This window comes from Sinohyriopsis cumingii, chromosome 1, assembly GCF_028554795.1.
Source record: "Sinohyriopsis cumingii isolate HCF-2022 chromosome 1, ASM2855479v2, whole genome shotgun sequence".
In the NCBI taxonomy this organism is placed as follows: domain Eukaryota; kingdom Metazoa; phylum Mollusca; class Bivalvia; order Unionida; family Unionidae; genus Sinohyriopsis; species Sinohyriopsis cumingii.
In genome coordinates, this window is record NC_142961.1 from 64,790,910 (window position 1) to 64,804,173 (window position 13,264).

The following is a 13,264-nucleotide window of genomic DNA, read 5'->3' on the forward strand; positions in this document are numbered from 1 at the left end:
TTTGGGTGTCATGGTAAGGCTAAGTTATCCTCATAACCAAGCACTTTGGGTGTCATGGTAAGGCTACGTTATCCTCATAACCAAGAACTTTGGGTGTCATGGTAAGGCTACGTTATCCTCATAACCAAGGACTTTGGGTGTCATGGTAAGGCTACGTTATCTTCATAACCAAGGACTTTGGGTGTCATGGTAAGGCTACGTTATCCTCATAACCAAGGACTTTGGGTGTCATGGTAAGGCTACATTATCCTCATAACCAAGGACTTTGGGTGTCATGGTAAGGCTACGTTATCCTCATAACCATGGACTTTGGGTGTCATGGTAAGGCTACGTTATCCTCATAACCAAGTACTTTGGGTATCATGGAAAGGCTATGTTATCCTCATAACCAAGTACTTTGGGTATCATAGTAAGGCTACGTTATCCTCATAACCAAGTACTTTGGGTATCATGGAAAGGCTATGTTATCCTCATAACCAAGTACTTTGGGTATCATAGTAAGGCTACGTTATCCTCATAACCAAGTACTTTGGGTATCATGGAAAGGCTATGTTATCCTCATAACCAAGTACTTTGGGTATCATAGTAAGGCTACGTTATTCTCATAACCAAGTACTTTGGGTATCATGGTATGGCTATGTTGTCCTAACCAGGCACTTTGATCAAGGTACAGCTATCAGTCCTTCTAACCAAACACTTTGATAATTATAAGGCTATGTTAACTTTCTAACTGAGTACTTTGCATCTGTTGTGACACATGATGAAATATTATGTTATGGAAGTCTAATTTAATGTACTTTTTAAATGGTCTCAGTTAAATTCATATTTGTTTTCCCAGATTAAGCTTTTGTAAATGTAAATATGATTTTTTTATTACCTCAGAAAGTGTTAAAATATTGTATGTTTTTGTGATATCTGAGTAAAATTACTGAACTCTCCTGGATAAAGTGGGAAATCAGTTTTCACCTATTAATTTATACAGAAGTTAGTGTACAGACACATTAGAATGTAATATTGCATAGCTGCAGACAAAGGATTACAATTTTGGAATGTGATTGCAACGTGCAGAAATTTATGAATTTTAAAACATATCTGTGTTTAGTTTTGTGAGGTTAAATATGTTTCAGCACATGATAGGCTATACATGATGGCCAGTACATTTAGTGGAGGAGAACCCTTGGAAAACCAACTACTTAATTAATGGGAAGCTACTGGCGAACATTCTTACATACCCAATTTGGTTAAGCCGAGACTTAAATTAGAACAGAGAGAGGTGAGATGTATGAGTGATCTGTAATGGTGAGCACTTTAGACCACTCAGCACATAGTGATCAAACAAACATTTTACAGGATATATAGCATCGACCATGCAAACATTTTATGGGATATATAAGAAATCAGCTTTACAGCCATTTGATGGGATATATAAGATATCAGCTTTACAGCCATTTGATGGGATATATAAGATAACAGTTTTACAGCCATTTGATGGGATATATAAGATATCAGCTTTACAGCCATTTGATGGGATATATAAGATAACAGCTTTACAGCCATTTGATGGGATATATAAGATATCAGCTTTACAGCCATTTGATGGGATATATAAGATATCAGCTTTACAGCCATTTGATGGGATATATAAGATAACAGCTTTACACCCATGTTATGGGATATATGATATCAACCATGGTATATACTGGTAACATATAAAAAAAATCAAAATAAAAAAAATTGTCAACATGTCATCATAACAGTAGTATCACATGAAATTCCGACCTCACCCCGCTCCCCCCAAAAAGTTGAATGACAATTTGCTCTCCCATCCCCCCAAACTGTCCTACACCAGCAAATCGAATTTTAAAATATGCAATTTAATGTTTTCTAAATTAGAAAAGTACCTGATTGCATGTGTTAAATATTAGTTATAATTCAACAGATGTGCAAAACTTGAATGATGCCAGTCTAATTTAGCAATAGATAGTGCAAATTCTATTACATTTTAATATCCTACTCTGTGCTGGTGGGAAAAAAAGTAACACTTTTGGCACACATTTTTGATTGTCTGAATTAATTTGTTTTCTTTTCTCATAGTAGAGAAAAGTTGAATATGATAGCAGATTGTAGGACATACCACTTTCTGGTGGTGGCGTTAGCAGATTGTAGGACATACCACATTCTGGCAGTGGCATTAGCAGATTATAGGAAATGCCACATTCTGGTGGTGGCATTAGCAGATTGTAGGGCATACCACATTCTGGCAATGGTATTAGCAGATTTTAGGACATACCACATTCTGGCAGTGGCATTAGCAGATTGTAGGACATACCACATTCTGGTGGTGGCATTAGCAGATTATAGGACATACCACATTCTGGCAGTGGTATTAGCAGATTATAGGACATACCACATTCTGGCAGTGCCATTAGCAGATTGTAGTACATACCACATTGTGGCAGTGGCATTAGCAGATTATAGAACATACCACATTCTGGCAGTGGCATTAGCAGATTGTAGGACATACCACATTATGGCAGTGGCATTAGCAGATTATAGGAAATACCACATTCTGGCAGTGGCATTAGCAAATTGTAGGACATACCACATTCTGGCAGTGGCATTAGCAGATTCTAGGAAATACCACATTTTGGCAGTGGCATTAGCAGATTGTAGGACATACCACATTCTGGCGGTGGCATTAGCAGATTGTAGGACATACCACATTCTGGCAGTGGCATTAGCAGATTATAGGAAATACCACATTCTGGCAGTGGCATTAGCAGATTGTAGGACATACCACATTCTGGCGGTGGCATTAGCAGATTATAGGACATACCACATTAGCGTGGTGGCATTTGCAGATTATAGGAAATACCACATTCTGACAGTGGCATTAGTAGATTGTGGGACATACCACATTCTGGCGGTGGCATTAGCAGATTATAGGACATACCACATTAGCGTGGTGGCATTTGCAGATTATAGGAAATACCACATTCTGACAGTGGCATTAGTAGATTGTGGGACATACGTATCACTTTCTGGTAGTGGCATAAGGTTAATGCCAAGCTTCAGTATCAATATTTATATTTAAAATTTGTACGATATACATATACGGGTACGTTCACAAGAACAGTTCACAGCCCTGCTGTTCTATTTAGCCAGTTACAACAGGCATTCACTGCAGAAAATAATAATATTCCTATACCAAACAATCGACATAGTCCGTATTCTTTAGTGCCTGATACAACCACAAATGAGAAAGGCATTCTCAAAATTCTACCCTACCCACCCCCAAGTTAATGTGACCTGATAAAATGCATGGAAGAGTTTAACATCTGATTGGAAAGAAGCAAATGTCTACCTGTGTTAAACATTGAAAGGTACGAGCAAATTAATTATAGGCCCATCTAATACGTATCACATGTAAACAAGTGGAGCACATAGATAGCTCCATAATGAATAGTTTAGAAAAGAACAATTTCTTGTGTGACAAAACATGGTTTTGAATCTAAAGGTTCGCGTCACAACCAAATGGTAGACTTTTTAAATGAAATTGCCATAGACAACAATTCAAATATCCAAACTGACATTATAATTATAGACTTTGCTAACACATTTAAAAAGGTACATCACAAAAGACTTTGACATAAATTAGATTGTTACAGCATAAATCCCAAAGTAACATCATCGGTCTAAGACTTTCTACAGGGTTGGACACAGAAGGTTGTTCTCTATGATAAATAGTCTCGGTGTTGACTCTAATGTTGCTCAGGGCATTGTCCTTTGTCCGATCCCCTTCCTAGTCAACATGCATGTCTTTAATGGATGCGTTAGTGATTTTCCCACTCATCAAATGTCGGCCGCTTTGATAAGCATCCTTCTATCAAACTTGGGAAGGTCTAGTGATGAATAGACTCTTCGGCTAACGTGATAAGACTCATGGTACCTGATGTATATAAAGGCAAAAGTTGAGTTTATTGAGGATTTTGACGTTTATTGTCCTCAAAGCAAGAAAGTAAGACAACATACGAGAAGGTATAGATAATATCTGGGTAACTATTATAAAAAGTGGGCTAGTGAATGAAGAAGGCTTTCCATAACACTAATGATACTAAAAATGATAAAGGGAATACTTATGCATTCTTGTACGCATGCGTAAGTGCCAGTGCTTGAGAATATGTATATGGCACTAATACCAATCTCCAGGTAACTGGAGTACAAACAGTAAGGGGATTGTATGCTACCAAATCTGTAAATAAATTTGTGTATGACACACAACCCCCTTTATAAGCCATGTTACCTTCAACATACGTGTAGCACTACAACATTATTTGCTGCCAATATTATTTTCTATTACAAATCTCCGTTCCTAATATGCTTGTGTTTTCCTGTTCCTATGAATGTTTTAAAATGTAAGCAAGATTTCGTGTTCACACACACAGTTACACACTTGAACACATAAATATAAATAAGATATAAACTTTTATCTTTTCTTTGCTCTCAAAAACTGCCTCTTTCGCTCTTCACAAGCGTGCGCTCAAGATAAAAATATACATTTCTTCTATTCTTTTTTTTTTTGTTACCTTAGTTCTGCCTCCATCTCTGTCTTCACGCACACACACACACACACACACACACACTATATGTCAATATATATGCACTCAGTAGCCAATGTCCCATGACATACGTTTCCTGACTTTCAATGTAAAAAGGAAGGAAAGAAAATCTCTCTTGCACGCATAGCTTGCTTGGAACTACAATTTGTGCATTATGCCAAATCTTCAAAATTTCCTTGTGTAGCTGGCAGTTAATGTGCGAACGACCGACAGCGACATTTTCCCAAAATAAATCTTAGGTGTTCGGAAGTAAGTTCATTTTCGCCAGTCTGAAATATATGGGTTTGTTATAGCCTTGATTATAAAGGAAGTTGAAAGTGGTATAACTTTCACAATTCGGTCAAGGAATTCAAGTCCCTTAAAACATGCGCGAAGAAATATTTCTTTGTCTTCGGAACATCTAGAAGTTTAGACTATGCTCCTGGTTTGCGACAGAGAGTGTACTCGTTGCCAATATACATTTCAGCTTTCGTCAGAAGTTTTCAACATTTTATTTAGCTCTTGCCATATTATGTACAATACAAGGTCTGTCTTAACGAAAAATGCATGCAAAACATCTTGTCACTCTCGTAAGACAGTCTTTCCGTGCAAAAACAATTAACTTTTTAGTAGAATTTTATCCTACTCCCCTTCCTAGAAGGTAAATCACCATCTGAAATGTAGTTCTACTTTCTACACAGAACTAACGGTGGATTTATCCTTGAGAAAGAATATTTTTTTTTTATATTTTATAGTTGAACATGGTTATCAGGATTTTACATGTCCTCCTAAATACGTCACTACCTGACCTGGTTTTTATGGGGTATTACCTTAAATTGTTTTGCATTCTAATATTTACATATTTTCGCTTACTTAAATAACTACGCACATGTGTGCACACACATACACATATATTTACAAATATTGTAACCGTTCAGGTGGTTAGTGCGTCCGCCTCGGATGCGGGAGGTCGTGGGTTCGATCCCCGGCCGAGTCATACCAAGGATTTACAAAAATGGTACTAACAGCTGACTCGCTTGGCGCTCAGCATTAAAAGGTTAGTGTTAGGACTGGTCGGCCTGGTGTCAGGATAATGTGACTGGGTGGGACATCATGCTACATGTTTGCGGCATGATGTTCCAATGCTAGACAACACTATAAACTGCCACACTGCAGACATCGTAGCGATATGACTGAAAAATTGTTAAAACTACGTTAAAAATTTAAATCACACACACTCACACACACACACACACACACACACACGTTGTACACAAAGACACACTCGCATACAAAGACCAAGGTGCTACTAAATTGCATGTTTGTCTTTGTTTGTAATACTATTTTTGTTGGCAGAAGCCAAAACTGAAAGTCATGAAAAGATAAAACAGCAATAAATAAGTTTTAATAAAAAGAGTCATGTGCCAACATATTTCCTCAACAGATAGGAGAACCATTTAATAACACAGAAGCATCATTTATAAACTGCTCCATCTAATTATGGAAAATTATTCTAATATGTGTGTTTATTGTTATTAATATTTACAAGCAGTTTGATTCCTATTATAAATAAATAAGATGCTAAAAAATATCCTTGGCGACAACCTCTGTCCGAATGAAGAAAATGTTGATAACTGTCGTTTATTCATGACACAACTTTTTTGCTGTATAGCAAAATACCCTGAACAAGTAACGAATTGATCCTCCAAAGTCAAAAGATTTCAGAGTATTTTCCACAAAGTCACATTCAACTAAGTCGAAGGCTTCTTCAAAGTCCGTCAATATGAAAGGAACAGATTCATTTCTTCTTTAAAATAGTGCATCGGGCAATACAAAATTCTTGTAATTTCACCAGTAGACCTCCCTTTTACAAATCCTTTTCGCAGTCACTAATAATAAAAGGGAGAAATTTTTGCCCCTATTAGCAACAGTGCCGATGAATTCTTGTAATCTGCACTAAGTAGTAAGATTCGTCTCCAGTTATTTAAATTCTAAATTGCCTGTCTTTATCTTCTTTTGGAGCGCAAGCAATGATTCTCTGAGACTGAAATGCTGAAATATGTCGCATATTGTATCCAGGGTTTAGAGATCTTAAAAGAAAACGGCCTTTTCCGAACGAACTTGTAGAATTCGACCGTAAATCCAAACTGGAACCAGCGCTAGTGTAATATTTCATATTTTTCATGTACTAAACCACATTTCTCAACGTTAGCCTACCGTAACATGAGTTTATTTAAAGACCTGCAAGCTTTTTTAATTATGGTTAAACAAGCGTTTATGAGTTTTAAAATTATTACTGATCTTGCTTTTTCTATATGTTTTTTAGAAAATTATTTCTGTTTTTGTAATATATCTTTTTTTTACCTACTACCCTTGTTCCATCGTCCATACGGACGCTGTAACCACTAGGCCATCGGAGCGGTTTTAATTCATTAGGAAAAGAGAAACAACACAAAACAAAACAATAAATGAGTTAATTGCCTCGGATGCGGGTAGTAGCGGGTTTGAACCCCGGCCGAGTCATAACAAAGACCTGTAAAAATGGTACTAACGGCTGACTCGCTAGGCGCTCGGCATTAAGAGTTACTGTTAGGACTGGTCGGCTTGGTGTCAGGATAATGTGACAGGGTGGGACATCTTGCTACATGTCTGCGACATGATGCCCTCGTGATAGACATCACTATAATCTGCCGCACTGCTGACATCGTAGCGATATGACTGAACTTTGTTTTAAAGCTACGTAACAAATCCAAATATCACACACACACACACACACACACACTGAATTAAGGAAATATTTTGGAATTTCTTCCCATCAGACTCGTACAACCATGGTTTTGATTGTGACATTGTATCATTTATCTCATTTTCTCCTTGTTTTTTGTTCAGTTCTTCCATAATAGCGGGATTGTTATTTTGATTCACTAAAAAATTTAAGGTGCGGGTTTCAGCTTAAAGTTTGCTTAAAGTTTGTTCCTCCTGTTCTGCCTTGGTTTTTTAATTGATTTTGACCTTACAATCATTTTAATGATTTGTAAAAAGAACAGTTGGTCATTAGAAGTTAATTGCACCTTTAGTGTGTTGTTTTTTTTTTTTTTTTTTTTTTTTTTTTTTTTTTTTTAAACCATCTTCGCATTAGTATTATCAGACCCTGCCCTAGGATGTGCTGGCCCCAAGGCAGTATGCGAGGCCCAAGGCAGCAAGCGATGAGCGCGGGATCCCAAGCAAAAAAAAAAAAACTGCATTGCGAGTTAGTTCGGGTCCCAAGTCGGTTGCCTCGTTCGCCGTGCACTAGCGCCGGGCCTGGGTATTAATTCTATTGTGATGGCTATATAGTAATTTTTTGGGTTTCAAAAGAATATATTAATTTTGCTTTATTTACTTATTATATTTCCAGTACCCAGAACCTGTAGGTAATGCAGATATAGGAACTGTAGTGTTATTGTTGAATGATCTGTTTAAAGGAATCATGCCCCCAGAGATTAAAAATTAGCCCAACCTTCTCCGTTTCACAAGGTTTGCCGGTCATCAATTAAATACTCTGCTCTCCGGATTGACTGTTCTTCATAGATCTAGTAAGTCAAGTTGATTTTTTATGTCCGGCATTGCTGTTCTGGCCATACAGTGTTTATCGTGCAAAGTATTATAAAAGTCAAGCTCCCTTGAACAAAATTCCAGTCACAACAAACAAAAACATAATAATTGTCAAAATTTAAAATATCCTCTTTCAAATTTGTAAAAACACTAACATGATCATTATGACCGTATACAATCACTAGCGGAAATTCCTATCCATTAAATGATAATTTGAAAAGAACACACACACACACACACACACACACACACACACACACACATATATATATATATATATATATATATATATATATATATATATATATATATATATATATATATATATTCAGAATTATTTCTAATCAGGATGGTAGCACTATTGCTCGATTTAAAAAAAAAATACTTATAAACCCATTCAGTCCCCTATTCCAATACTTTTCAATCTCAACTATGTGTCTCACGTAAACGTATAATGAATGATATATCCCAATAAAGATATACATCCGGTTTCTTCTACGCAGACGTGCTAGTATAACTATACAATTTGAACATGGAGAGAGTGAAGTTTATGCACAACAAAACAATACTGAATTGTACGAGAAATGATTTAATACATGCATTGTAAGACGTACATGATACACAAGTATCTATAGGCATTCGTCTCTCACTCACTCTCCCTTTCTCTCAAACATGGCACTATTGATTATTACCAATGTCCTACATCAAACTCATAACCAAAATAGCATCAATACTAAATTTAAAATTCAAAACTAGTTGGATCTGTCTGTGGGGGCTACTCATGGGCTAGAATCTGAATGTAAATGACTGATTCACAGTCAGTGCTAGGCTGATCCCAGCATTACAGTGTTCTCTGGACTGGTCCCAGCTCAAGTATAATTGGTGCTAGGCTGCTCCCAGCTCAAGCAAAATATGTGCTAGACTGATCCCAGCATTCGAGTATATTCTGGGCTAATCCTATCTTCAAATAAATCTATGCTAGGCTGATCCCAGCAAATTATTATGTATTATGGGCTGATCCCAGCTCAAGGATAACTGGTGCTAAGCTGATCCCAGCATTAAAGTGTAATCTTGGCTGATCCCAGCTTCCGTAGACTGTGCTAGACTGGTCCCAGCTTTTAAGTGTATTCTGGACTGATCTCAGCTTAAGTAGACTATGTGTTAGGCTGATCCTACCATGAAAATGTATTTTGGGCTGATCCCATCTTAACTAAATCCATGCTAGGCTGATCCCCGCATAAGAGTGTATTACGGGTTGAACACATATTCGTCGAATAGAGCCGGGCTGACCTCAGCATGAAGAAAATATTTTTTTATTTTTCTTATTAAAACTGTAAAAGAAATGTATTTAACGGGCATGACCTTTACGTTATTAGTATAGCTTATGAATATCCGATTGGGGAAAAATGCCAAATTGAATTTGATATTAAAATATATCAAAAGATGGTTAGGGTGAACTCTGATGTAGCGCGTATCACGTGACGAAGACCATGGTCCTAAAGTCCAAATTAGATGGTCCTTTATTGTCCGTTGAAAATGTCTCATTTCGAATCATCGGATATATATATATATATATATATATATATATATATATATATATATATATATGTACACACACAGCTGTACATACAAGTATATTTTAACATGGCACACCCCACCCACCCCAAACAAAACATGTCAACATTCATACTAAATTGACACTGGTAACTCTGTACCATCGAACCTAGCAGCAACAATTCAGAAAAATAAATGCGATTCAAAAACAATTATATCTATATGTCAAAACTGAGCCTTAGGGTTATGAGAAGATCTTACAAGAAAAGGCTTTTTCCTTCTACGAATGTCACTTTTCAAATTCAGAACATGCATAGCTGAAATTGGAACTGTTCATGTCAGCTTTGGTACACAGTTTATTCCTCCAAGTGTATTCAGAATCAATGGGGAAATTTACTTCACTTCCGGATTGGGCTTGATTGTTTCATTGATTTCGTCAAAAAGATAAATTTAACTTTTACCGGCTTTCGTTTTGGCGTTCACACTACAAATAAAATACCAGATAAATTAAAGTTTGGGATGGGTAGAATGAGTCCAATATCTTCCACCATTCTTACATTAAATTTGCTCTTAAAATCCTCTTCCTTCTTAACAATGGTCCCTTTAGTCTGCGTATTCCAAAATTTAACATTAAATGGTTCTGGGGCATTGTTGTTCCCGGTGTCAGCCGTATCACATGAACATCCGTCTCATCGATGTCAACATTCTTCTCATCGATTTCAACATTGTTCACCATCTCTGCAAATTCTGCTCTGACATTATCGCTTTTGTGAATGAGTTATATTCAAAATTTGTTTTATTATTTACTCTTGAGTATTATTGTTCATTGTGATTTGCAATCTTCACGTCTTCCTTGCAGCGATCTTTAATATTTTGTATTTCTTCGTTTAGCTTTTCACGTTCTTTCATTAGGTCCACTAATTCTTCTCTTAACTGGTTATTTTGAAAGTTGATCGATTCAATTTTACCGTCCACCTCTTTTTTGTTTTGTTTACGATTTGTATGTCCAGTTCCTCCACCTGTTCGACTTGAAGTTTCTCAGACATCTGGGATACAATGCCTAGAACTAAGCCATCGTATAAACTCTCGTGATTAATAAGTTACTACCAATTTTGACTTTTCATAGATCCCTCTGGATTAGGGCAATACTTCATTATCTACGACCAGTTCCCCAGACAGAAAGTTTGTAGCTGTTCCCGTTAGTGGCCGGCTTCTTTCCTTCCTGGCACTCTGAAAACTACAGTTCAGTAAAGACTTAACAATTTTCTTTGGATTGCACATTTTGCCACACCAATTCTGAGATGAGATTTTGGCGCAGATTACTGTAATCCTAAAGCATCTCAATAAAATTATGGAGCAAGTAGTGCAATTAGTGCAATCTGATTAGCACAATTAGGTTAGTTTTGTGGGTCTTCTCAAAAAGGTGTAAATTGACACAAGAGTACACATCAAAGAAAATGAGTACTCGCCTTAAAAATTCCCAGAAGCCTAAATTTTGCGAAAGACACATAATCCACAGATGAACTGAAGGATAAAAGCTTCATGCAGAGACGCTGGTCCAAAAATGAATCACTACATCACACGGTAAACTCTGTAGATATCATTAATATTGGACAGACGTAATGTTAACTACTCGCCCGGCATCCATCTTACTCTCTCTCTCTCTTTCTTTCTCAAAAAGAACAGAATATCTGTAAGGTTTAACTGTAAATCTTCTATCAATGTGAAGAGGTTGCTAGCCATTATATGCAATTCATTCTCATCATTCTTAGTTGAGCGTGAAGATTGTCCATCTTTGCAGAACATGTAACTTTAGGTCCAGCTACATCGGAAGTGCATTATTACGCAGCTTGTACATCTGTTGATATCAACAGAAAAACTGAGTATGGATCGCGTAAAATAATGATCAGGCTTTAACGTAAAAGTTTGTCTTTCAACTTCTGCCTGAAAATTTATTCATCAATAATTTATGTCTTTTCTTTAACAATCGAAAGAAATCCAGTTCTGGCATATTCATCAGGCGGCAGTCATCGTTAGATACGTAAAACTTTTCATTCCAGACTGACTCTGAAATTGCACATGGCTGTGTACTGGTCATCCGGCAACACGACTTGACAATTTTTTGGATAGATTTGAAATGTCGAACTTCCTCAAATATTGCAGGACCATGACATGTAATTTGATTCCAAAACCTTTTGTGAAAGAAATCATAAAACTTATAATCAATAAAGTTCCGTTTTTTAAACACGTTGATATCCTCTGACGAAACTGTCGTAGTAGCATTTTTTGTGAATTCGTTATTGGACAAATAAATTATATCTCTTAATTTCCACTTGAACAACCTTTTCATGAGAACCAAAGATTCATCAATATATTCTGCCAGGATAACTAAAGAGAATTTTTCGTCTAAATATTGGAGATATTTTTCCACATCTTCTTGACCTCTTTTACGGGCTTGAAAATCAAAACCGAAGTCATAAGCCATTCTATTGTAAGTTTGTGACAAAAATGTATGTTTTGGTTCATATTTCTTTGGATTGTTTATCAACTGGTGCAAAAATTCCTTGTCTGGGATTTTTTTCAGATACTTGTCATTCCACACATATCTGTAATAATTGGCAGCTGATATGAAAGCCGAAAGGGGTTCCCGTATAATTCCAATGTATACAGCGTCTTCCTTCAGATAAGACGAAATGACGGTGTAGTTAAAAACAGCGTGGTTGCATAGGATATCGTGTTTCTTCCCGTTTAGGGGTTTAAGGACTTTAGGGACATATCTACTTTGTTTGGAAAAGTAATTATCGAGCATAGGTAGGACGAATGACAAGTTTCTCGCATAACCGAACCGATACAAAATGTTCTGTATTGTTGAACTTGCGGCTTTATGGACTTTTAAAAAGGCGATGTGTTGAGTTTCCTCCCTTGAGTTTTCAAAAGCTGTCTTACAGACTGGTGTTATGTCTCGGGATGATCGATTGTTAGTTGGTTCTAGAAGTTTGGAGTAGAGTTCTGTTTCTTTTCCAAGACTAGTGACATTAATGACCCGTAACATTAAGCCCACAGAGATGAAAACACACAACCCGGTCATAGATATAAAGATGAATCTGTAAAATAAAAAAATAAAAATTTAAGACACGATTTTTCTATTTCTATTGTTTTTACAAAGCGAAATATTGACAGCCTTTATGGAAAAAAGTAGATATTATATTTACAAAGAAAATTATATTTGTGTATTTGAAAATCAGCCCATACTCTAATATTGCAAGTATTTTAGAATGAATGAAAATTGAAATTCTATTTTTCGACAATGTTCTACTATTAGAAAATCTTTTTCTTACATTAGACTGTCTTATAGCTCTTCATTCTGCTTGCCATCGTAAGATCTTATCACTTTGGGAAATCTTATCACTCTCCACTCAGGTTACCATCGTAAGATCTTATCACATTAGGCAATCTTATCACTTTTCACTCAGTTTGCCACGGTATGATTTTAGAGGAAGTTTAAATATTGCTGAAGC

General features: G+C 36.4%; 1 protein-coding gene across 1 annotated transcript; it reads right to left on the reverse strand.

The window, feature by feature from the left end:
- Nucleotides 1-8,776: 8,776 nt before the first annotated feature.
- LOC149807011 (galactose-3-O-sulfotransferase 2-like) lies at nucleotides 8,777-12,824 on the reverse strand. The gene has a single exon (XM_089933099.1). The coding sequence runs from the start codon at nucleotides 12,796-12,798 to the stop codon at nucleotides 11,680-11,682; it is 1,119 nt and encodes a 372-aa protein (XP_089789225.1). The 5' UTR covers nucleotides 12,799-12,824; the 3' UTR covers nucleotides 8,777-11,679.
- Nucleotides 12,825-13,264: the final 440 nt, after the last annotated feature.